Source organism: Mirounga angustirostris, unplaced genomic scaffold (assembly GCF_029215605.1).
Source record: "Mirounga angustirostris isolate CCGP_5_RB_7025 unplaced genomic scaffold, mMirAng1.0.hap1 SCAF_4, whole genome shotgun sequence".
Classification (NCBI taxonomy): Eukaryota; Metazoa; Chordata; class Mammalia; order Carnivora; family Phocidae; genus Mirounga; species Mirounga angustirostris.
In genome coordinates, this window is record NW_026991712.1 from 44,435,375 (window position 1) to 44,463,035 (window position 27,661).

Below are 27,661 nucleotides of genomic sequence, written 5' to 3' on the forward strand. Positions count from 1 at the left end.
ATAAAAATGGACTAATAAACCATATGCCCTTGGTCAAATTGCTTCACTTCTGGGGAAATAAAGATACTAACATCTATCTTATAAGGTATTAGAATAAAATAAGACAGTGTTCAAGAAAGCACTTTGAAACCTTTCAAGTACAGTCTGTGTAAATATAGACTATAGTTAGTACTTTGATTTTCTGAAATATTAGATATTTAAAGGTTAATCTGTGTTAAAATGATATGTTCAAGTGATATTTATATATATATGCACACACACTCATACAAATATACATATGCATACATATATATACATACCCATGCTTTACAGAAATTACTGTGATATTTTGCAACATGAATTTGTATATTTCAAATGAATTTTAAAGTAATTATTACAAATGACACAATTAAAATAACCTAAAATGTTACTAAGGTTTTAGTCCAATAAATGTTATATTACACTACACACTTCAAAAATGCCAGCTATGACTTTAATCCCATCATGAAAGGAAATAAAGAACCTTTTCCTCAAAGGCTTTTCCTGAAAATCCTTTGCATATGTTTAGGCAGGTTTTTGGGGATCTGGAACAAATTAGGGTACAAACTAAAGTGTGCCTCCTTCCTTGAAACTGATGGGGACTTCTACAGGTCTCCAGTCCCTCGTGTATTAGGTGACCGAGCCACTTTCTTCCCTACCCATCATCCCTCTGTGCACTGCTGGGTGCAGCTGTGGGATTCTGATGGAAACAACAGGGAGGATCATCACCCTGTTCTTAATACCACAGGCTCTCTGCCACTGTGGTTTCAGACAAACTTATCTGGTATAAGAAAAGCATTCCATTACTATTGCTGTTTTACTTGCTTAAAAAGTATGTCAACATGAAAATACAAACTGGGTCAGTCTGGAAGAAGAAAAATGACAAAGCTTCATTACCTGGACCACAGGCACTAAACTGAGGGCTTTTAGGTGAGAAGCTATTGTGTCTCTGGACTCGGCGGCTTGATCGCTTTCCAGGCCACTGAATCAACAGGACTTCTGGCTTGGTCGGCCTTTGCCTTGAACAAGAGAGACAACATTTAACCACAGCGTGTTTCTTGCCTCGAGAAACAGATCTTTAACCATCAATCACAAAGGTTTTCTGGTGTAGTGAAATGAAAAGTGAGGATAATTACTGCTTGCCAACATGCTCTAAAGACCCACATGATCTGGTTTTATAAATGTGAACCTAAAGGAGAAACTGTGAGCTGTCTTTATTCTTTCAGAGTTTGAGTAAAAATTATATCTTAATTTGTGACTTCAGAAAAACATCTTTCCTTTCTTGACCAAACCATCAATGGGAAAAATGTTTTTGTGTGTGCTGATGTATTTAGTTTGAGAATACCTATGGTGTTCAGTCAGTTTTAAATTTTTTAAATCAAGGCTATGTATCCATATAATTTTAAAGTCAAATAATTCTACAAAGCTTATTTTATTTTAATTATAATTTTTTTATTATGTTATGTTAGTTATGTTAGTCACCATACAGTACATCATTAGTTTTTGATGACTAGCTTATTTTAACAAACAGGAGTTCCTACTCCCCCACCTCCATATCATGCCCATTCCCCTTTCACAGAGGGAATGCTTTCAACAAGTGTTAATTTGGGTATTTATCCTCATATCTGTATATAATATGCTTAAATTGCTATCACTTTATTCTTCAGTTTTAAAATGTATCTATTAACTTCCCAATATGAAAAGTTCAGGTCAATGGTATATACAAGGAAATATTACAAGAAACTTACAGGAAAACTGTTTGAAAGAATGGATTCAACTTGGGAAGCAAGCCTTTGGTCTTTCCCTATTCTTCTCTCCTGGTTGGAATACACATGTGATAGCTGGAACTCCAGCAACCATCCTGGACCATGAGGCAAACTTGAGGAGACAGGAGGTCTATGATAAATCTGTAGAGCTGTCATACCTGCTTAGGCTGCCCCCACCAAGCTCTTTCTTGATAATAAGCCCTTATGTGTTTAAGTCACTTTTTTTTTCCTGTTACATGCAGCCAAATCTAATACTAATTCACTCATCCAAAAATCTTCCTTAACTATCAGTAAGGGAAAATTTCTTTAGCCTCTTTCTAATGTTGGTCCCCCCAACCCCCTTTTAAATTGGATTTCATTTTCTCTTTGTTTTGGTGGAAAAGAACCTCCAATTGCTTCATAGGAAAGGGTGCACCTTGAGAGGTAAATTTTTTTTTCAATAAATGAATGAACTTAATTTTTTATTTCTTTTATGCTGGTTCTCTATTTTTTTATTATTATGTTCAATTAGCCAGCATATGGTACATCATTAGTTTTTGAGGTAGTGTTCAAATTTTTGAGATACTGTATATTAAAAAGATACTTTTATTTTATTCTACTTTATTGGTGTTTTTATGGGATAAAGAACTTTATTTTTTTAATTTCCAATATAATTAATGTACAGTGGTATATTATTTTCAGGTATATAATATAGTGATTCAACAATTCTATGCAGTACTCAGTGCTCATCAACAGATAAGCGTACTCTTAATCTCCTTCACCTATTTCACCCATCCTCCCACTCACTTCCCCCCTGGTAACCATCAGTTTTTTTCGCTACACTTAAGAGTCTGTAATTTGGGGGCACCTGGGTGGCTCAGTTGGTAAAGTGGACTGCCTTTGGCTCAGGTCATGATCTCAGGGTCCTGGGATGGAGTCCCACATGGGGCTCCCTGCTGAGCAGGGAGCCTGCTTCTCCCTCTTCTCCCCGCTTGTGTTCTCTCTTGCTATCTCTCTCTCTCTCTAATAAATAAAACCTTAAAAAAACAGTCTGTAATTTGCTTGTTTTTTGTTTTATTTTTTAAATTCTACATGAGTGAAATCATACGGTATTTGTCTTTCTCTTACTGACATTTCACTTAGCATTATACTCTCCGGATCCATCCATGTTGCTGCAAATGGCAAGATTTCTTTATGGCTGAGTAATATTCCACTGTATATATGTATGTGTGTGTATGTGTGTGTACACACACACCACATTTTCTTTATCTGCTCATCTATTGGCTACTCGGGTTTCTTCTATATTTTGGCTATTGTAAATAATGCTGCAATAATCACAGGGGTGCATATATCTTCTCAAATTAGTGTTTTCATATTATTTGGGTTAAATACCCAGGAATGGAATTACTGCATCATACGGTAATTCTATTTTTAATTTTTCGAGGAACCTCCATACTGTTTTCCACAGTGACTGTACCAGTTTGCATTTCCACCAACAGTGCACGAGGGTTCCTTTTTCTCCACATTCTCACCAATGCTTGTTTCTTGTGTTTTTGATTTTAGCCATTATGCAGGAATGAGGTGATAGCTCACTCTAGTTCTGATTTTCATTTCACTGATGGTTAGTGAGTTGACCATCTTTTCATGTGTCTGTTGGCCACCTATATGCCTTCTGTGGAGGAATATTTGCTCTTGTCTTCTGCCCATTTTTAATTGATGAAATAATTGGGTATTCTTTTGGTGTTGAGTTGTATACGTTTTATATATTCTTTATATATTTTGGATATTAACCCTTTATCGAATATATTTCTTGCAAATATCTCCTCCCATTCAGTAGGTTGTCCTTTTGTTTCACTGATTATTCCCTTTGCTGTGCAGAGGATTTTAATCCCACTTGATTGTGATGAATGATTTTTTTAAATATATTTGGGGATTCAGTTTATTAATATTTTGTTGGGGAATTTTGCATCTATGTTCTTCAGAAATACTGGCTTGTAGTTCTCTTTTATTGCACTGTCTTTATCTGGTTTTGGTATCAGGGTAATGCTGGCATCACAGAATGAATTTGGAAGTTTTCCTTTCTCTTCTATTTTTTGGAATAGTTTGAGAAGAATAGGTGTTAATACTTCTTTAAATGTTTGGTAAAATTTACCTGCGAAGCCATCTGGTCTCGGACTTTTGTTTGTGGGGAGTTTTTGATTACTGTTCAATTTCATTGCTGGTAATTGCTCTATCAAATTTTCTATTTCTTTCCAACTCAGTTTTGGGAGGTTATATGTTTCTAGGAATTTATCCATTTCTTCTAGATTGTCCAATTTGTTGCCATATAATTATTCATAATAGGCTCTAATAAACCATTATGTTTCTATGGTGTTGGTTGGTATTTCTCTTTCATTTCTGATTTTGAGTCCTTTATTTATGAGTCTGGCTAAAAGTTAATCATTTTTGTTAATCTTTTCAAAGAACCAGCTCCTGGTTTCATTGATCTTTTTTGTTTGTTTTTGTTTTTAGTTTCTATTTCATTTATTTCTGCTCTAATCTTTATTATTTCCTTCCTTCTACTGGTTTTATTTATTCTTCCTTTTCTAGCTCCTTTAGGTGTAAGGTTAGTTTATCTGAGATTTTTCTGGCTTCTTGAGGTAGACCCAGCGGGGAGTCTTCTCCCTCTGACCCTCCATCCTCTCATGCTTTCTCTCTCACTCTCTTTCAAATAAATAAGATCTTTAAAAAAAAAGTTCTAGGTCTTAAGCCCCACTGACTGTAAAAACTTACAAAATTAAGCCCCTCTGGTTTTCAAATCCAAATGTTATAGAGGTTCATCTTCCCTATGTGGGTCCCTTGTGTCTGGGGTGCCTGGGGTGGGGTCTGCTCTTTTCCCTTCTCCATGCTTGCAGTGTCCCTCCCTCCCCGAGACAGTCTTGTGGGTCTTTTTGGCTCCTGACTGCATCTCCACCCTTCCTACCATTTTCAATGTGGCCTCTTCTCTACATTTAGCTGTGAGAGTCTGTTCTGCCAGTCTTCTGGTCATTTTCTGGGTTATTTACACGGATGTGGGTGTTATTTAGGTATACCAATAGGACAATGGGAGCCTAGGATTCTCCTACTCTGCCATCTTCCCCTGAAGTCAGAGTACAAAGATTAAGGTTGCAAATCATTTTCCCTTCAAATTTTGAAAAAGCTGCTTGATTGCATTTCTAGCTTCCAGTGTCATTATTGAAAAAATCTAGTGTTTTCTTCATCCTTTGTATTTGACCTGGTTTTTCTGTCTGGAAGATTTTAGACATTTCTCTTTGTCTTTGGTATTCTTAAATCTCATAACGGCATGCCTTGGTGTCAGATTTTAGAATTCATTGTAATGGGCTCTCGATCTATCAACCTGGAAACTCATGTCCTTGTTCTGAGAATTATTTCTTAGACAATTTCTCTCCTTTTTTCTCTTTCTGGAATTACTACTTTTCAAATATTGGGCCTTTTGGACTATCCTACAGTTTTATTTATTTTTTCTTTCCTATTTTTCATCTCTTTGTGGAAATGCCATCACACTTTTATCTCCAAATCTTGCTCACAGTTTATTTCTGCAATCATAATTTCCAAGACCTCTCTGTGTGCTTTGAATATTTTTATTTATTTATTTTTCTTAGAGATTTTATTTACTTATTTGACAGAGAGAGAGAGAGACAGCTAGAGAGGGAACACAAGCAGTGGGGGTGGGAGAGGGAGAAGCAGGCTCCCGGCTGAGCAGGGAACCCGATGCAGAGCTCGATCCCAGGACCCTGGGATCATGAGCCGAGCTGAAGGCAGATGCTTAATGACTGAGCCACCCAGGCACCCCATGAATATTATTTTTTAAAATAGCATCCTGTCCTTAATTCATAAATGCAATATTTTCTCTGCTTTCTGAGGGTATTGATTTCTTTTGTTTTCTTTTTTTTTTTAGAAGTCTTCTTCTGCTCTCTGGATTATATCTGTTTCTTCTAAGTTTCTTTTCTTGTGTTTGATTTGTTCTCTTGGTTGTCCCTGCCTATTTCAGAGGAAGGAAACATGGATGATTGGAGTGTGTGTGTATGTTGGGCGGTGGGGGGAAGGTGAGGACTGCCAACTTGCAGCCCCCACCATAGGGTGGCCTGGCTAGGCCTATTCATTAAGAGACACCATTTCTTGGTACTTTTAAGTCTTTCTCTTGGACTGATGAGATCCCACAGAAAATTGAGAGAAGCATCTCCCAACCAGAGTGTATAAGCCCAGCTGTTAGTGCTTTGGGAGTACAGTATGCTGAGTGGCTTTCAAATCTCACTGTTCAGTATGGAGACTTTCACTTAATGCCTATGTTTTAGTATCATGTCCTGACCCCTGCTGTGCTAGCTATATATCTGTTCACCTTCTCCAGAAAGCACATCTCCAGGCTCCTCAAGGACTGGGGAGGGGCACTTACACAATATTAGATGGAGCTTTCAGCAATATGTTAGCCCCAATGTCACCCCCACTGCACACAGTGAAGCCAATTCATGAACCTCTCTGAGGTTCTGTGATACAAATTACATTGCATCTTGCCTCCACACATTGCCTATGCTTTGTCTTTCTCAGAGCTTCAACATTAGTCACCACTACATTCATTTTCTTTCCATATTCCAAGTTTCTACCCCTTTGGTTCGTCTATCCTTATCTTTGCACCTTTATGACTCCTTGTTGTCCACACTGTTAATGCCTTCTTTGAAAGAAGGAAGAAAAAAAAAGAAATCATATGTTTACTCTCTAATCTTTAACTAGACCACCCTATGGATTTTCCTTTGGCATTTAAAAAAGATCAACTTTATCTTGCAGCTTCAGTGGTCATAAGAATAGGTGATTAGAGCAGTTCTCCTCTATGTTCAAGCTAAGGGAATGTAGACTGTCTGAAGGTTTATAATCACCTGCAAGCAAAATTAAAGCCTTCCCTTACTTCTATAATAGACAACCATCAAAAGGAGAAGAATAACTTCTAAACCTAGAAGGAATTAGTCTGGATAAAGAACAACTTTGGAAAATAGAGTAAATTTTCAGATTCCATTATAAAAAGAAATTCACATGTAATTAAACTGTGTTCCCAGAAATCTGGTTTGTGAAGAAGAAAGGCTTATGTAAGAGGACAGGGGCCTCTCGAGGGAAGCTTCAGTGTAATGTGATGATTATTCTTGTCATTGGCTATTAGGTACTTTCAGAAGACATGGAATTAATTTAGCCAGTATGCCAGGACAGATACAAAGAGTGTTGTAGAACACCATCTGAAAATCTCACCTCTGTGGCATTCCAGCTGTATGCACCCCTTCTCTCTGAAATTGCCGTTTTCACATGAATAGACACAGACATTCTGCCCAACACTGCATGTCTAACTCATTACTGCAGGATGAGTGATACTATGTGATTCCCCCCTGGGGTTGATACTAGAACAGATGACTTCTCAAAATTTGCTATATTCCAATGAAGTTTTGTATCCCTAGGTTTCACAAATATTAAGTCCCAAAGTAATACTGATGCTTAAGGGGAAGCAAATTATTATAACCCTGGGATTTTTAATGCTATCTGCAGGTTGCAACTGTTGACTATGCAGGGCATCATGGAATCTTCCTTTATGTTATAAAAAAACAGATGAGTTCTGGGGTACATTGATTTGACCTCTCCTCTCTGACCTTGTTCTAACTCTTCTCAAATCTTTACTATATACTGTTACGAGACTAATTTCCCTTAAAACTTTTCATTATATTTCTCTTTTATTTACAACCACCAAGACAATCCCTGATCATATGAAATCTAAATGCATTTGTCTAGCTTTTAAGACCTTTCTTAACCTTAGATGCCAGATGGGTTGTTCTCACTGTCCCAGGTCCTCATCCACTGCTGTTCTATATAGTTCCTTTTACCTGGGATTCCCTTTCATTCATTCAGTTTCGTATATTTAACATGTAGTTGTGCCAGGTACAGGGAAACAAGGCAAAGCCCCTTCCATTTAGAAACTCAAAGTCTAATGGGAGAGATAAGTAAAGGATTGAGTTTGTAGGTAAGTCTAAGTAGAGGGTACTGAGAAAGTAAACAGTGGTGGAGTTGTAGGTGAAGGTTTTCCAGAGCAAGTGCTGTCCAAGCAGTGACCAAACAAAAGAGGAAGAGCCAGCCAGAAGGAATAAGATGGGTACTATGGGGTGGCTGAGGAGACCTATCCCTTCAGGGAGAATATCCTCTGCCATTAAATCTACCCTAAAGATCCCGTTCAAGTCTTATCTCCTTTGAGGATTATTTACTGGTCTCTTGTCTAATATCATGGAAAAAGGACAGCCATCTTTCCTGTCCTGTTTTTTTTCCTCCACTGGAGAGGGTCCCTGGGGCTCTCCTTACTTTGGTTTCTGGTGGCCAGCTGATTGCTAGATGGAGCTAAGGAGAGGAGGCACAACACTTTTAAGCATGAACCTAATTCCCACTCTTCAGTCAGGGTCACCAGGCACTTCAAGTTGGATTATGGGCACAAACCCATAGTGGAAACTAGTTTTTTTATTTGCTATTTATTTATTTATTTATTTAATAAAATAAAATTTTATTTTATTTTTTAACTGGAAGTTTGTACCTCTTAGGCCCCTTTATTTCACCCATCTCCCCACCTACTTCCCCTTTGGCAACCACCTGTTCAATCTCTGTATTTAAGAGGCTTTTGTTTGTTTTTTTTATTGTTCATTTGTTTTCTTAAATTCTACATAGGACTGAAATCGTGTGGTTTCTGACTTATTTCAGTTAGCATTGTACTTTCTAGGTCCATCCATGTTGTTGCAAATGGCAAGATTTCATTCTTTTTAATGGCTGAGTAATATTCCATTGTGTGTATATATGTATGTATGTATACGCACACACGTACACATACATACATATATATATATAGCCCATCTTCTTTATCCATTCATTTATCAATGCACACTCGGGTTGCTTTCATATCTTGGCTATTGTTAATAATGCTATAATAAACATAGTGCATATATCTTTTCAAATTAGAGTTTTTGTTTTCTTTGGGTAAATATCCAGTAGAGGAATTACTGGATCATATAGTATTTTTATTTTTAAATTTTTGAGGAAGCTCCATACTGTTTTCCACAGTGGCTATACCAATTTGGATTTCCACTAATAGTGTACAAGGATTCCTTTTTTTCCTCCAAATCCTCACCAATACTTGTTATTTCTTGTCTTTTTGATTCCAGTCATTTTGACAAGTGTGAGGTAATACTTCATTGTAGCTTTGATTTGCATTTCTCTGATGATTAGTGATGTTAAGCATCTTTTCACGTGGCTGTTGGCCATCTGTACATCTTCTTTGGGAAAAGTGTCTATTCAAGTCCTCTGCTCATTTTTCAATTGAATTTGTGTGTGTTGTGTAAATTCCTTACATATTTTGGATATTAACCCCTTATCAGATATATCACTTGCAAGTATCTTCTCCCATTCAGTAGGTTGCCTCTTTGTTTTGTTGATGGTTTCTTTCACTGTGTAAAAGCTTTTTATTTTGGTGTAGTCAATGAATAACCTCCCCAGAGGAGTATCATGGATTTGGGGTGGGATCTGGGCATCCCTGGGTACCTTAGTCAAATACCATACAACAGCACCACCCAAATTTACATCAGACGTGTAATAGTTCTCATTCTTCCAAGCTCTGAGCTAGAAGCCTATAAATAAAATATTAATTAGTCCTTTAGTGTCTTCTACTTTCCTTAAGTTCTGCATTATCACATTCCTTCTCATTAAAAACAGCCGCTGTGCAGCTGTTGGTAGTTTTCACAGGAAGCCAAGGCTAGCCTGTGGCCTAACACAAAGAACAGCTATTCATCATATATTTGCTATATGGTGGTGAATGCAGAACTCAAGTTTGCAGGAGATGACTATAGAAAAAACCCAAAGTGCAGGTGAAGAAGGGAAGCACAGCGCTTTTGCAGGCTTCCTCTCAGGTGACAAATAATTGATTCTAAAAAGGGAGAATCCACTTCACATCAAGAAAATCTAAACAAAACAGAGAAATCAACCTCATTTTCCCATTTGGGACATGAAATCAGTTTCACTGTATTTCAAGATATTTCGTTATCCTCTGCTCAAACTTGAAGAACGGGGTTTTTGCTTTTCTAAAGCTATTTGTTACACCTGCCATTTGATACAGAATCACTCAAGGCAGTGAAAATAAGAAGTTTATAAGGTGAAAATGCTGCAAGATCCATGGCCCAGGGCAGACACATGTTCATCAGCTGCACGAGCTCATTAGATTTGAGATTAGAGACTTTTCTGTTAGAATTTGGTGGTACTCACTCATTTTGACATTGTAAACACATGGTTGAAAATTCTACCGTTTCTCTGAGATGGCCTAATAATTACGTATCCATTAGTTTGTTTAGAGAAATTGGTCCTACTGAGCAGTCTATTATCAGCCTGTTCAAAAAAGTTACTGTGTGTTGGGCGCCTGGGTGGCTCAGTCGGTTGAGCGACTGCCTTCGGCTCAGGTCATGATCCCGGAGTCCCGGGATCGAGTCCCGCATCGGGCTCCCTGCTCGGCGGGGAGTCTGCTTCTCCCTCTGACCCTCCCCCCTCTCATGTGCTCTCTCTCTCTCATTCTCTCTGTCAAATAATAAATAAAAAATCTTAAAAAAAAAAAGTTACTGTGTGGTTCTCCCTAATTTAAAATGCAAAAGTTAGATGGTCATATGTATAGGTTTGAAGTAACACATGCAAAATATGTTGCATAAGCCAGGGTTTTGCTAAGCCCTTCTCTAGCTTGCAAGGTATAAACAATGGCAACTCAAGCAAGTACCAACTGTTGGTTAGAATAATTTCGATGTCTGCTTTACACTGTTCTAATTCAGGTTCCTCTTTAGCATTAGCACCTTTATTTACGTAACTATTATAGTAGCATTACTTATCTTCTCAGTGATATTAACTGGTGGTCTTGAATTTTGAAATCTTTTCCTACCATTCATTTTTCTTTATTTCTTTAAATAAATAGGCTGATTTGATTCCCAAGTCCCCAGGTACATCCAGGTTCACTTAGCCTCTAAGTCTCTATCAGTTCCACATTTTCACATAATACTCATTTGCAAGATGAGCCCAAATATCATCAGGAAATTCCATGAAATCTTTTACTCTTCCTAAATCCTTGGCACCTTATTTACCCTTCTGTATGATATATATCACTTTGCATCTTACACTATGGTTTTAGTCTTCATGTTTTATTTACATAATAGACTTTAGCATCCTGAAGAGTCAGGACTATGTAAAATGTAACTTTACATTATCACAGTGTCTACTAAATTTGCTATTTAAATTTGAATAAATGATGGACAGTAAAAGTAGAATGGTTTCTTTTAGTGGCAAATGTAAGGCGAGCACCCAAAGGAGGTTCCTGTAATTCTATTTAAATTTATTAATTCTCATTTTTAGTTTCACTTGCTTAAGCATGATGCCCCTCAACTGGTCTTTCATAGTCACTACAGAGATATCATATGAACATATTTAACTTGCCTTTCTTGACGGGTTTGCTCCTCAGTAGTTTCCATGGCACATTCCAGAGAATTCTGGAGAGACTGCAGCTGATTCAAGGTCTCCTTCAATAAAAATCGAGTTACAAATTGTTCCAAATTGGAGGCCTCTTGGTAGTCCTAAGGATGATAGAGCAAAGGCAATTAGAAGTATGGTAAGGAAGAATATCCAGGAATGGTTTTCCCCCACGTACCCATCAATCTCAGATTAATTTTCAAGGAGAAACCAGGAAGAGAGCAGACATGTTGCCCCTGGAGGCTGGGGCAGTGCTCTACTCGCCCACCAGAAGTTGAATATAAGAGCTGCAGAGATAACGGGAATATCTAGCTCATCTCCCATTGCATCTGCCTCAATCTGAGGAAAAAGGACAAAACCCACTAGAATTAGAGAATAGACATCTGTAGAAAAGGAAAAGAACATTATCTAGAGAAAAAGCTTGGAAGGTGATTAACTCAGAGTTTGTTCTGTGCTTCATTTAAGTAATGACCATGCATCGTTTATTTTTTCTATTATGAACTAAATGCAGTCACGTTCCAGCAATTGGCTTAGTTCTTTCTTGATGTATTTATTATGCCTGATCTGTATTATACTGAAGCCAAAGGAAATTATGTGTAGTTATCCCCCAATTCAGAAAATGTTAGGCATGGAATATTTAAACAGTTTACTAAATCTGCTTATGTTCCTCCCTCAGGAACTTACCTGAGGCTCGTTTGCATCTAACTCAGCCACAAAAGCACCATGCTTTCAAACAGCCCCAAGTCTACCCGGAGATCACGGCATATACAATAGCTATACTCGTCGAGTTTAGTCTCAGGAGACAGGGGGCCGTGCATGGTGCTACCTGCTGTTCTTGTCTTCTACAGTCTCAGGGAGAACCAAGAAAGAAAAAAAAAAAAACAGGTTGGCCCGGAATAGGTGCCAGACCACTCATTCAGGTCCTGAGACTAGCGAGCTAAACCCAATTTTCTAAAGTATTGAGTGGGAATGACAAATACAAGTTCCGTTAAGAAAGATTGATCTAGCTCTGTCCCTACATGATTTTTTTCATGGGTGAAAATATAAAACCAAAAGGAGTAACAGTGACAAGATAATGCCTGAAGTTACGATGTGCTGGGGAGTCTCAGGTCACGGTTGTAAACCCAGAAAACCAAGACGTAATTATTTAATCTTTCTGGGTCTCAGTTTTCTCATTTACAAATCAGACGATAACCCAGGCATACATTCCAACTCACAAATATTCTGCGCTTCTATCAACTCTAAATTAGGACATAATGGATTGTGACAGAAATTACTTTGTAATTTTTCTTCTGGTGGCCCAATCACCTAATGCCATAGAAATCCTCCTTTTGTTCTTATTTTGAAATCATGAAATGTTTCAATCATCAGTTTCTCTTTAAGTCCATTCTTGTAGGTGAACACGGGGAATTCTCTTATCCACCATACCTAATGATGTGATTTAAAACTTAAAAATTTTAATGCCTTTAAGTTCCACCTAAGAAACTAACCATAAACTGAAACATTACATGCTTATAATAACCTAAGGATTTCTGTGAGTTAATTCAAGGTAAAAATACACCAAATATTTAATTTTATCAAATAGCTTGGTAGTGAATAGCAATAAAAACTTCAAAAAATTATTCCTCAATGTGTTTTTAAGTTGAGGAAATCTTTCTTTTGAAAAGAAAATGTATGACAGAAAAAAAGGTGTGCTTTTTTCCCCCAGTCATTTGCATTTTGTGAAAGCATATTTTTTAAATAAAATTTAAAAAAATTTAAAAATGAAACAAAATTTATTAAAATGCCAAGACAACATATTGGTGTAGTCAGAGATTATGTCAATTACATTTGCATCTCAGTACACACTGTGACTAAAGCAAATGATAAAATTTTATACCTATTTGTAGAGGGCCTGGAAAGGGAAGAAAGCATACATTCACCGAGCAAGGCATTATCACATTAGCCTCACTCTTTTCTCAGTTAAATGTTAAGTATTTGTCATGTCAGAACTATAGAACTAATTGCTTATCATCACAATTAGATTTTAGCTTTCTAGACTCAAAGGTCATGCCTTATACTTCTGTGTGCCTCATGGTGCCTACACCAGATACTCACTCAATACTTGATTGAGAGAAACTCCTAAGTTTAAAAATGTAATTGGGTGGCTACTCTGGTCTTACATATCAAGATTTTGGTGATGCCAAAGTTCAATATTTAAGGACAGTTAAAACCCTATAATTGGCTATTCCATGGCAGCAAATTAAGAAGTGGTTCTTATACTGAGATTTACCTCCCAGTCTGATGAGACTTTGCTATCCTTATTAGTGATTCTTCAGATAATATTAAGAGATGGCAAAAAAAAAAAAAGATAAAAAAAATATTAAGAGATGGCACAACCAGCTAGTACGTTGGACAGAATTGCTGATGCCTGGACACTGAGAGTGGTGGTGGGTGGGTTTAAGATTTGGGGGTATTCAGTTTTTTGAGTCAATACGAAGATTGGCTGTTATGTGCTAACTCTTGATCATAAGGAGAAAAAAAGAGCTTGTTTTCTAATGTTCCTGTTTATCCTTCCAGACTCTGCTCACGGCACCATCTCTGTAGAGCCTCTCCTTTCCTTGAGCCACCATTTTGCTTCATGGGATTAGGCACACCCTTCTTTTCCCTTCTCTGTGCTCCCAGCCAGTGTGTAGAATTTATTACTGTATATTGTAATCTGCTGTCTACTTGCCCATCTCCCTCATCCTAGGCCAGATCTTTCAAGGTAGGAAATATATCTTACAATCATCTCTGCCTCCAGAATGCCCAGAACAAAGTCCGGCTGCCCCATAAATGCTTAAAGGGTATGTGAGCAGCAGGTGTGGGTGAGTGCAAATTCAGGCACCAGAGGGCGCGTCTGAGCGCTGGAAACTGCTCTTGCCTCCCTGCTCCCCTCCCAGGCACCAGCTCCCTCCCCTCCCTCTAGCTCTGGCTGATGGCAGACACTGTTGTCCAGCTTGCCTGGTCGTGTGGGCTCTGCGATAAATGGAAACAAAGGTTTGTTCTTAACAGACTGTTTGTCCTCATTTCATTTTCTGGACCATGTGTCAGTCTTCTTCCCTTCCCTTAATCTGAATCCCAAGGTTTAGGACTGCAGACCCAGGTGGCATGGATCCAATCTTCCCTTCCTTCTTTCAGATGTGCAGCAGATGTTCCTTTGGAAGGCAGTGGCAAAAGCAGCAGATGGAAAATTAAATAGATAACAAGCTGGAAAATGTCAAAGCCTGGCCCTTTCTATTCTCAACAAATGTGTTGGTTCTACAGGTACAAAAAGGGATCTTTGCATGCTGAACTCCCCAAAGACTGATATGTTGGCTTAAAACAGTTCCTGTAAGCAAAATCTAGAATTTGAGAGACTGGCAGAAAGAACATACACTGGTCTACTAAAGCAGTAAAAAAACATAGTACCTGATATCGAGATTCTGCCACTTTTTTTCAGAAACAGTTTAATCCTTTATGTCTATTAGAAAAGGTATGGGTAATGAAGGCTAATAATATGTTCCCCAGATTCCAATAACATTCATTCATGTCACTGATAATTGTCAGTTAAATTAATCTTTACGTGGAAATTGTTAAGTAGCATTAATATTTCCATTTGTGCCTTTGCCAAGCTAGAGTGTGAACATTTCGATCTACCTATTTCTTTTGTATGGAGCTGAAACAGGATGAGGATTCATTTAAGTAAAAACCCCAGCATTAGAAGCAGAGCCCTTTGAAAATCAGGTTTCTTAGGGCCCTGCCTGTGCATCTTAATTGTCAGATCATTTCTCAAAAAGCAAGCTCCTGCCCATCTGCGTAATGGAAGAGTAGAGATCCCGGCTATTAAACCACTATGAATCATCTGAGTTAATTAGGAAAATCAGAGCATCAGTCTTCCCTGTTTGTATTTGTCCTACTTAAAAATTAATCAAGTCTGTGACATTCAGGCTCAGCGTCTTCTAGTTTATGAGATCAGATGCAATCACATTTAGCAGGGGGTACTGCTTCTGATCGCCGTTTGATCTAAGCCCCTGCAGCTTTCCCTGTTCCTATGTGAGACAGCTGTGCTGGCTTCTAGAACAAAAAATTCACTTTTACAAAGATAAGTTTGTCTTTTTTCCCTTACTCTTCCCCAAACTGTTACCTTTTAAAAAATAATAACTGGCTTATACTGCTTTATCTATGTCCTATTTTTGTAAACATTCTTAGACTTTCATTTTAAATGACTTTTCTTTTAAGCTGGGAGAATACTATATCGAATTTAAGGCTTAAAAAAAAAAAAAAAAGAACTGGTCCTTACTTCAGTCTTAAAAATGGACTGAGGTTAATTCCAGATAGGTAGTTAGAAATTTTAGATAGCGGTACAAGAGATTAAAATATTTTCATACTGCATATTCCCAAGGATTAAAGGAATTATAGATTTTCAGGTTAGTGAAAGAGGAAACAAGGCTCTAATTCTGGAATAAAATGCTATTAAATTATCACTAAATTTAAATAACTTGTAAGCCCTACGTTGAGATATTCTGTAGTTCGAAATCAGAACCTGACTTCTATTATTTAAGACCTTTACATTAACAAATTCCATTGTAGAGGGCTCATCCTAAAGTTATCAAAGATTGATTTCATGTAGGTTTCTTTCCTCTGGCTCTTCTTATTGCTCTGTTTCGTACCAGGAGACTAACAAGAACATATGGCCCCTTGGATGTCTTTGCCGAAAGAATAAAATAATCCCATTCTGTTCAGAAGTAATCTTCAAACAAGTGAACTTTGGCAAAAAACAAAAACAAAAACAAAAATCAAAACCAAACCTGGATTTGAATGTGGAAACGATAAACAGAGTCAACCCAAATTTGAGGCTTAATAGCTAACAGATGAAGATTTGGATCCCATTTATCACATTTAATAACAGTGTGGTGATTAAGAATCTAGGTTTGAAGATAGTTACACAAGTTACACATAAGTTCTAATCAGTGTTTATGCCACTTAAAAGCAATGTGAGCTTGGGAAAGTATTCAACCTAAGTCTTTGTTTCCCTAACTATACATAAGAATAGTGGCAATCTCATAAACTTGTGAGGACTGAATGAAATATAGCCTGCAAAGCACAGGGTATGATGTCTAGCTTATAGTTTCTGATAAATGTTCATCATTGCTCTCAATCCATTGGAGGAAGGATACTACAAAGTGTAATGAACAGATAATTGGCTCAAAATTCACAAGGCTTGAGCTTGAATGCTGTGGTAACAGTTCACTTCAGAATTTTGCTAGTATAAATATATGTTGGTGTTCAGTGTGTAGCAGGCTCTTCAAAAATTATTAAATTTTGGAGTTCCTTCTACATATATATATATTTAAAAGATTTATTTATTTATTTATTTATTTATTTATTTATTTATTTATTTATTTATTTGAGAGAGAGTGTGAAACATGAAATAAAATGAAGTCACATGTATCAAGGTGTTTTAAAATGGAGCCAGGAGGTCCTTAAGGAAGTAAGCCTCACACATGACCTCACATATAGAACCATGAACTTTTAAATTGGGCCAAACTACAGATAAAGGACTCTGCAAGAACCCCTGTAACTTGCTACAGGAAGAGACTTTTGCTTAGTGATAGCCTTAGCAACTAATTATGTTTAGGCAAGATTAGTGTTCTGTCCCCATCATCAACCAAAATTCTTTATAAACAACTTATATAGGCATTCTCTTTTTGTCTTTAAAAATCCCTGACTTTTGCTCCCTAGTGAGACACTATTTGGATTGCTGCCCAAATCTGTGTACCTCAAATGGCAATTCTTTGTTCCCAAATAAATGCTTTTGCTTAATTCCTGCCTCTTGACAATTTTAGATTGACAAAAGCACACCACATACCTAAGAATATCAACTCAGAACAAACATCAAGACATATTTCCGTAAAATTATTGGGCTTTAAAAGACAAAGCACAAATTCTTTGTGCACTTAGATATAAACAGCAAATGACTTATGGGGTAAAAAAAAAACAAAAACAAAAAACAACCAAAAACCTAAAAACTGGATTATCATGAGAATTTCCAAAAGAAAACTTTTTCTGTCAGAAGAACGTGAATTGAACCATTAGAAGGCAATCAGCAAAATCTAGACCATGAGCATCTCTCTAAAGGACTGCCGGGTAACCTGTAAATTAAAAGACATGTTAACACACATAAAAATGGGCACAACTAAACTACAGTTTTTAGAGATGAACATTCATGTGATGAAACCATAATAAAATGCAAGGAAATGATTACTACAGGAATCTGTTTGGTCCTTATATCCAGGGGGAGAGAAGATAATTGGAACAAGGCACATGGAAGGGTTGGGAAGGCTGGTAGGTTTGTTTGGTTTCTCGATCTGGGTGGTGGTTTAAAGAGCGTTTTGCCTATAATCATTAAGTTCTACATGTGATTTGTGTGACTTTCCTCCTTTTCATTTTATTTTTACAAAAGTTAAGATATGTGGAGGAGCCAGCCTGGTAGAGATACACTATCCTCATATTTTTGAGACATTGTGGGAGTAGACAGATAAGGGCTGTAAAATACAGGAGTCTTTGGCAGGCAGTAGGACAAGAAAATCTGTAAACACTTCCAAATTAGTAATTTTTATCACCTCTCATATACTATCTTCTCAACTGCTAGCCTGTATTTTTCTGGAATGTAACATAGAACCAAATGTTAAATTTTTTTTTCAGCATGAAGAGCAGAGAGCTATATTTACACATAATTTGGGCTAAATTTATGTTTGTTGATGCTGATAATAAAAGATCATCAAAATTTCTTCCCCATAAATATGCTGCTTTCTACCTTATTGCTCACACACTTTTCTTCGAATATCATTTTTAAGCATGTACTACCTCAAGGTTAACACGCACTTGTAATTTGACTCCTCCTAAACAGTGTATGTGTCAGATGGATAGTTCTATTTTAACCACAATCTTAAAATATGTTGAGTTAGTATGTCTAAGTTACTGAATTTGTCAGAGAAAATACATCTTCAAAATGTCATTTATGATCTTTCAACTTTCAGAGACATATTATCTTTGTCTTTGATCTAAACAAACCCTATGACAGCATAATGTATGGGAAATATTAGATACTTAATATATCTGAGCATGGACACACTTTTGGATTTAATTTGCCTTTATGGCTCACTTATGAATAAAATACCAAATCATTCCAGTAACTTTTTGTTCAGGAAAAAAATATCTCTGGGAATAGTAACTTCTTCAGAATAATAAATAGGCAAGGATTTTTGCCAGTCAGACTTAAAAAAATAAAAATACTATATTTCATCAAATATGAAGTGCAATTATGAGATGCATCTTTTTTTGTATTTTATACACCACTAGGAAATAAAAATATTTGCAATTCAATTTTATACACCATCAAGTGCAAGATGAATCCCAATTTCATAGACATTAAAATGTAAAAATGTATGCATCTTAGAAATTGATGAAATATGGGGTTTTGCTACATTTCATTATGACAATGACTAACAACAAGAAATAGACAGTCTCTTTGTACCTGTAATTCATGCTTGTATGTCTTTCACATTTAAAAAATTTTTTTAAAAAGATTTACTTATTTAAGAGAAAGAGAGAGCACACACACTAGGGGTGGGGAGCAGAGGGCACAGGGAGAAGCAGACTCCCCTGCTGAGCAGGGAGCCCAACATGGGGCTGGATCCCAGGACCCCGAGATCAGGACTTGGGTTGAAGGTAGATGCTTAACTGACTGAGATACCCAAGCACCCCTATGTCTTTCACATTTTAAGGTCTGGAATGTTATACTGAGACAATACTGAACATTTCTCCTATGTGTTCAAGAAAATGGTCAATGTAAGAAGAAACTGGCTATGGATTGAAATCATAACCACGGCTTGCCTTTCTTAAAATTGGGTTTGTGCCAAGGTCTTCTGGTTTGCTTTAGAAATATCTAGATAGGCTTATTCAAAATCTTCACATGCATCCTGAAGACTAAGTTAAGCATTCATGGTGGAAGTGTTTCTATGGTACAACGTAACTAAAATAATGCAGCTTGCTGACACACACATCCTGGGTAGATTACAAATAGTAAAGACCCCTTAATTCCTAGGTGATTAAAAACACACAGGCAACTATACAGGGAACACACATAAGAGAAGAGTTATAAAAATCTACCTATATTCTCCTTTCTAAAAGGTCTTCTAGATGATTATATAGATTACTTGCAATCAGTTCTGAATATCTTATTTTCAAACTGATAAATTGGAAGGTAATATTTACATTAAAAAATTTCCTGGAAGCTCCACTTTTGGCAACAGAATTTATTAAATTACCTAAAAAATACTTCTTTTACAAAAATATTAAAGTATGATGAGTATTTTAAATACATAGTAGAGCTTCTAAGAAAATAAGAAAAAAACCCAGCAATGGCCAAAATGAACAGGAAACAGACACACAGACTATAGTGCTATCATTTAGCACTGAAATCCTTGCTGTCCTGTAGGCATTTTCTTGAGCCAGAAGCTTTAAGTTTCAGATTATAATTTTGGGGGGAGATGAGATGAGCCAAGGTGGAGAGTTGGAATTGGAACACACAAAGGAATATTATCCATAAACAAAGAGAGATGACAAATTGTCTCAGGCTTAGCTATGGGTACAAAAAATTCTTCAAAACTTATAACCAAAGCTTAGTCCACATTAGAGTTGGAAGCTCAATTCCTTTACCTGCATGATGCAGGGGATCCCTAAACTGAGAGATTAATGTAAAGTAGTTCTGTATTAGTAATATCCCGGGGCACCTGTCATAAACCAAAAAATAAATTCTTTAGGAAGTACATTATCAAATCACATTTCTCAGAATACCCAATGATTTAATCATTGAAGTATGAATTCACAGCGAAAAAAATTCCATCTAACATGTATCCATATTGCACAAAGAATAAAAGAATCATAAAAAAGAGTTCGCAGAAACATGCTTCAATGATCAAATTAAAAAAAAAAAAGTAACTGAAAACATAAGGAAAGAGAGACTACAACATAAAGCCAGGCAGATTTCAAAAGAAGCGATACGAACTTGAAAAAAAAAAAAAGAATGAAACACTCAATGGACAGATTAAATATCAGATTAGATACAGATAAGGAGAGAATTAGGGAACTAGAATATAAATCTGAAGTAATTATTCAAATAGTAGCACAAAGATGGACAATATGTGATAGAAGGGATAGAGAAAATGAGAAGGTCTAACCTTCTAGAGAGTTCTAAGAGGTGAAGAAAGAGGCAACAGCTGACAATTTTGCAGCATTGAACAAAGCTATGGCATCTCAGATTCAGGAATCACAACAGATGCCAAGCAGCATAAATAAAAAAGCAATCAGCCCTTAGATGCAATATAATATAACATCTTAAATAATAGAAGTACTAATACTTTATTTTCTCTTCCCTCTTGAGGAACCTGCAGCTGAAACAACATGAACAAACCCTTGTTCCAGCTCTCTCTGGACATGTGGCTGTTACCCCTGGCAGATGGGCTCTTCAAGCAGAGGAATTGGCAATCATAGGCTCTCACCTTTCGAGTTCACCACAAATAAGTGGTGAATCTTTCTCAAAGTCCCTTAAATGCCAGAGTGCAAGTGATCAATATTCTGCATGGGTCCCTTGAAGTCTCCACTAGCTTGGGACAAATCATCTGACATTGCACTTTAGAACTTTCAGCAAAATAAAGATGTTTCAGTAATTTTTCACAGGCTATATTGGACTTTCCCCTGCTCCCTTTTGAAGTTACTGGTCCTGTATTTTTGCCCTTTTTTTTCTATTATGTGTTCTGATTTTTCCTTATTGACTTATAGAACTTCTTGAAATGTTAACACCAGTCTTTGATAGCTGAGTTTTACAAATACATCTGCCTGTTTTTCATTTTCTTTTCAAATTCTAAGTGCTATCTTTTGAAGTTCAGATTTTCCTGAATATAATAAAGTGAAAATGATCAATTATACCGTATAATAGATACATTATTGTGTTCTGTATCTTGTTTATGAAATCCTTCTCGAGGGCAAAGTTAAATTTTCTAATATATAAAAAAACTCTTAAATCTTTACTCTTCTTCCATACATTTTTGCCAGATCTATCACAAGTTAGGTTTCTATAGATCTTCTAACTATTGGTTTGTAGATCTATGATTTTTTTATTGTTTTCCCTGCTAAACTCTCTTATTCATCTTCCTAGAACTCCGATTCTATGTTGCAGCTTCTCACTTAGCTGTCTCTTCATCTTTTATATTTTCTAGATCTTTGTCTTTTTGAGCCACATTCTGTGTGACATCTTCAGTTCTGTCAAGTTCCCTTATTCTCTTTCCTGCTGTATCTAATCTACTGTTAAACAGTATCCTGATGCATTAATTTCAGTTATTATATATTTTTGACTCATACTTATTTTTTGTTCTTTCTCAAATTTTCTTGGTATTTTTTTGTATACTCCTGCTCAATTTCTCACATTTTTAACCATGTATTTATATGATACATTAACATTTTTATCCCGTACCTGATTATTTTCAATGTATAAAGTTTTGGACTGTGTGTTGAGATTTTTAAATAATATCAGCACAAATTATTTGCAAGATTAATCTTTGAAACCTATCGGACAAGATTAGGAGGATTCAGGGGCGCCTGGGTGGCTCAGGCGGCTGCCTTCAGCTTGGGTCGTGATCCCGGGGTCCTGGGATTGAGTCCCGCATAGGGACTCTGCCCCTCCCCCTCAGCTCCTGCTTTCTCTCTCGCGCGCAAAAATAAATGTAATCTTTAAAAAAAAAGATTAAGAGGATTCAAAGAGGATTTGATTTTACTTTGGTCTAGTTCCTGGGGGCAACTTATCTTAGAATAATTTTAAATTAAATTCTTGGCTTGAGGCTATTTTCACTAAACAGGAAGTTTAAACTTGGCTTGAAAATTCATAAGGAAGGGCTGACTTGTTATAATTCTCAGTTACCCTTTGTTAATTTGGCGCTCAGAATCATTAGGGGTAATTTTCCTTGTTGTGAAGAGCAAAACCCTTTGGGTTTCAAGTTTATGCAGTTGGTCTCTTATTGGAATCCTTACCATGGAGATTAAAGCTCTTCTTGGAATGTAAAACATGACATCGCCTGGGTGGCTCAGTTGGTTAAGCGTCTGCCTTCGGCTCAGGTTGTGATCCCAGAATCCAGGGATCGAGCCCCACCCTCAGGCTCCCTGCTCAGTGGAGAGCCTGCTTCTCCCTCTCCCTCTGCCTGCCACTCTGCCTACCTGTGCTCTCTCTGTCAAATAAATTAATAAATTAATTAAATATTTAAAAAAGAAGTAGAGTTGGTTTCGATAATTTTTTTTCCCATGGACCAATTATTACTCATTCATGAACAAAAAAGTCAAAACTTACCTACTAGTCTATGTAACTTTAAGACCTTAATCTCTTTTGACAAGTTTGTGAGGCTTAAATAAAGTAATTCATAGAAAATAATAAGCAATATCGGTTTTGGTAGGGTTGGGGTAATAGATTCCTTGAATAATCCTGTTTAAACAAAATAAAAATGATGGACATAGTATATATTTTTTAAATTCCTAAGTGTATCAATTATCTGGAAAGAAAGTAAAGACTTCTCATAGGCCAAAATCTAAGTGAAAGAGGGACCTCAAAGAAATAATCAGTGCAGGGAAGCTGGCTTTAATCCAGTGACCTTAAATTTTAGTTTTGAAGAGTTTCAGAACACCATGGGAAAAGGAGAAGGCCTGGCCATGCTCCCAAGGAGGCTCTAAGAAGGGAGAGGAGTAAAGAATGGGATCAAACTTAAGCGACCATCAACTTCATATAGACTGCTATAACACAGAAGATGTTATGTACAAACCTAATGGTAACTACAAATAAAAAACCAGTAGTAGATATGCAAAGAATGGAGAAAGGAATCCAAGTATATCATTAAAGAAAGCCAGCAAACCATGAAAGAAAGCTAGAGAAGGAACAGAGAAAAACTACAAAAACAACCACAGAACAAGTAATAAAATGGCAACAAATATGTATCTATCAATAATTGATTTGGGGGTGCCTGTTTGGCTCAGTTGAACATCCAACTCTTGATTTTGGCTCAGGTCATGATCTTGGGATTGAGACCTATGTGGGGCTCTGCACTGAGCATGGAGCCTGCTTCAGATTCTCTTTCTCCTTCTCCCTCTGCCCCTCCCCCTTCTCACACTCTCTCTCTTCCTAAAAATTACCTTGAATGTAAATGAATTAAAGGTTCCAATCAAAAGACATGGGGTGACAGAGTGGATTAAAAAAAATAAGACCATATGATGCCTACAAGGGAGTGTTTCAGAACTAAAGACACCTGGAGATTGAAAGTGAGGAGATGGAGAAACATTTATTATGTGAATGGATTTAAAAGGAAAGCCAGGGTAGAAATATTTATATCAGACAAAATACTTTTTTTTTAGATAATTGTATACTTTATTCTACTTATTACTAGTATCTCTAATGAAAATGGTGTCTGATAACCTGTAAATTTACATGTAATCATTTTTCAAAATGATTTCTGTATTTCTGTAGGTTATATTAATGCATTTATATCATTTAATGCATGAAAATTACAGATGTCTTCTGTGAGATGCCTTATTTTTTTTTAATTTTATTATGTTAGTCACCGTACAATACATCATTGGTTTTTGATGTGGTGATCCACGATCCATCGTTTTCGTATAACACCCAGTGCTCCATGCTCCATGCAGTACGTGCCCTCCTTAATACCCATCACTGGGCTAACCAAACCCCCCTCTCCCATCCCCTCTAAAACCCTGTTTGTTTCTCAGACTCCAAACTCTCACGGTTCATCTCTCCCTCCAATCCCCCCCCCCATTTTTCCCTTCCTTCTCCTAATGTCCTCCATGCTATTCCTTATGTTCCACAAATAAGTGAAACCATATGATAATTGACTTTCTCTGCTTGACTTATTTCACTTAGCATAATCTCCTCCAGTCGCACCCATGTTGATGTAAAAGTCGGGTATTCATCCTTTCTGATGGCTGAGTAATATTCCATTGTATATATGGACCACATCTTCTTTATCCATCCCTGTTGAAGGGCATCTCGGCTCTTTCCACAGCTTGGCTATTGCGGACATTGCTGCTATGAACATTGGGGTGCATATGGCCCTTCTTTTCACTCCATCTGTGTCTTTGGGGTAAATACCCAGGAGTGCAATTGCTGGGTCACAGGGTAGCTCTATTTTTAAATTTTTGAGGAACCTCCACACTGTTTTCCAAAGTGGCTGTACCAACTTGCATTCCCACCAACTGTGTAAGAGGGTTCCCCTTTCTCCACAACCTCTCCAACATTTGTTGTTTCTTTCCCTGTCCATTTTGGCCATTCTAACTGGTGTAAGGTGGTATCTCAGTGTGGTTTTGATTTGGATTTCCCTGATGGCTAATGATGATGAACATTTTTTCATGTGTCTGTTAGCCATTTGTATGTCTTCTTCAGAGAAGTGTCTTTTCATATCTTCTGCCCACTTTTTGACTTGATTATTTGTTTTTTGGGTGTTGAGTTTGAGAAGTTCTTTATAGATCTTGGATACCAGCCCTTTATCTGTAGTGTCATTTGCAAATATCTTCTCCCATTCTGTGGGTTGCCTCTTTGTTTTGTTGACTGTTTCCTTTGCTGTGCAGAAGCTTTTTATCTTGATGAAGTCCCAAAAGTTCATTTTTGCTTTTGTTTCACTAGCTTTTGGAGATGTATCTTGAAAGAAGTTGCTGTGGGCAATGTCAAAGAGGTTACTGCCTATGTTCTCCTCTAGGATTTGGACAGATTCCTGTCTCACATTGAGGTCTTTCATCCACTTTGAGTTTATCTTTGTGAATGGTGTTAGAGAATGGTCGAGTTTCATTCTTCTGCATGTGGCTGTCCAATTTTCCCAACACCATTTATTGAAGAGACTGTCTTTTTTCCATTGCATGTTTTTTCCTGCTTTGTCAAAGATTATTTGACCATAGAGTTGAGGGTCCATATCTGGGTTCTCTATTCTGTTCCATTGGTCTATATGTCTGTTTCTGTGCTAGTACCATGCTGTCTTGGTGATCACATCTTTGTAATATAGCTTGAAATCGGGCAACGTGATGCCCCCAGCTTTGTTTTTCTTTTTCAACATCTCCTTGGTGATTCGGGGTCTTTTCTGATTCCATACAAATTTTAGGATTGTTTGTTCCAGCACTTTGAAAACTGTCATTGGAATTTTGATTGGGATGGCATTGAAGGTATAGATTGCTCTGGGTAGCATAGACATTTTAACAATGTTTATTCTTCCGATCCATGAGCATGGCATATTTTTCCATCTTTTTGTGTCTTCTTCAATTTCTTTCATGAGTGTTTTGTAGTTCCTAGAGTATAGATCCTTTACCTCTTTGGTTAGGTTTATTCCAAGGTATCTTATGGTTTTTGGTGCTATTGTAAATGGAATTGTTTCTTTATTTTCTCTTTCTACAGTTGCGTTGTTAGTGTATAAGAAAGCAATAGATTTCTGTGCATTGATTTTGTATCCTGCCACATTACTGAATTGCTGTATGAGTTCTAGTAATTTGGGGGTGGAGTCTTTTGGGTTTTCCACATAAAGTATCATGTTGTCTGTGAAAAGAGAGAGTTTGACTTCTTCTTTGCCAATTAGAATACCTTTTATTTCTTTTTGTTGTCTGATTGCTGTTGCTAGGACTTCTACTACTATGTTGAACAACAGTGGTGAGAGTGGGCACCCTTGACATGTTCCTGATCTTAAGGGAAAGGCTCTCAGCTTTTCCCCTCAAAGTAGACTTTAAAACAAAGATGTTAACAAGAGACAAAGAAGTACACTATATAATAATAAACAGGACAATCAAACAAAAAGATATAACAATTGTAAATATTTATGCAGCCAACATGGGAACATCCAAATACATAAGTTAATAATAAAGTAACTGATAGTAACACAATAATAGTAAAGGACTTTAACACCTTTCTCATGTCAATGGACAAATCATCCTAACAGAAAATCAGTAAGGAAACAGTGGCTCTGAATGATACACTGGATCAGATAGACTTAAGAGATACATTCAGAACATTCTATCCTAAAATAGCAAAACACATATTTTTTCAACTTCACATGGAAAATTCTCCAGAATAGATCATATATTAGGCACAGAACAAGTTTGAACAAATTCAGAAAGATCAAAGTCATACCATGTATCATTTGTGACCACAGGCTATGAAACCAGAAATCAACCATAAGAAAAAAACTGGAAAAACCACAAATACATGGAGATTAATTACATGCGACTAAACAATGAGTCAACCATGAAATCAAACAAGAAATCAAAAATTACATGGAAACAAGTGAAAATGAAAATACAATGGTCAAAAATCTTGGGGATGCAACAAAAGCAGTTCTAAGAGGTAAGTTTATAGCAACACAGGCTTACCTCAAGAAACAAGAAAAATCTCAAATAAACAATCTAACCTTATACCTAAAGAAGCTAGAAAAATGACAAAGAAAACCCAAAACAAGCATAAGGAAGGAAATAATAAAGAATAGAACAGAAATAAATGACCTAAGAACTAGGAAAACAATGGAAAAGATCAATACAACCAGGAGCTGGTTCTTTAAGAAGATCAACAAAATTGTTAGCCAGAATCATAAAAAAACAGAGACAGAACTTGAACAAAATCACTAATGAAAGAGAAGAAATAACAACCAACACTACAGAAATACAAACAATTCTGAGAATATTATGAAAACATAAGCCAACAAACTGGACAAAGTAGAAGAAATGGGTAAATTCCTAGAAATATATAACCTATCAAAATTGAATCAGGAAGAATAGTTAATTTGATCAGACCGATTACGAGCAATGAAATTGACTCAGTAATCAAAAAACTCTTAATAAACAAAAGTTCTGGACCAGATGGCTTTACAGGTGAATTCTACCAAACATTTAAAGAGTTAATACCTATTCTTCTCAAACTATTACAAAAAAATGGTAGAGGAAGGAAAACTTCCAAATTCATTCTGTGAGGCTAGCATTACCCTAATATCAAAACCACATAAAGACATCACCAAAAAAAAAAAAAAGAGAGAGAGAATTAGAGGCCAATATCTCTGATGAATTTAGATGCAAATATCCTCAACAAATACCAATAAATCAAATCCAGCAAGACATTAAAAAAATCATTCACCACAAAATGGGACTTATTCTTGGGTTGCAAGGGTGTTTCAATATTTGCAAGTCAATCAATGTGCTAGATCACATCAATAAGAGATGGATAAAAACCATGTAATCATCTCAACAGATGCAGAAAAAGCATTTGACAAAGG

General features: G+C 36.6%; 1 protein-coding gene across 1 annotated transcript in view; it reads right to left on the minus strand.

Annotated features, from left to right (window-relative positions):
* The window catches only part of NECAB1 (N-terminal EF-hand calcium binding protein 1), a 185,672-nt gene that overhangs the window by 39,822 nt on the left and 118,189 nt on the right, over nt 1-27,661 (minus strand). Inside the window, exons 6-7 of the mRNA XM_045895594.3 lie at nt 11,277-11,413; nt 916-1,037 (exon numbers count right to left, since the gene is read on the minus strand). Of these exons, the coding sequence (XP_045751550.1) occupies nt 916-1,037; nt 11,277-11,413 (259 nt within the window). The remainder of the gene's footprint in view (nt 1-915; nt 1,038-11,276; nt 11,414-27,661) is intronic.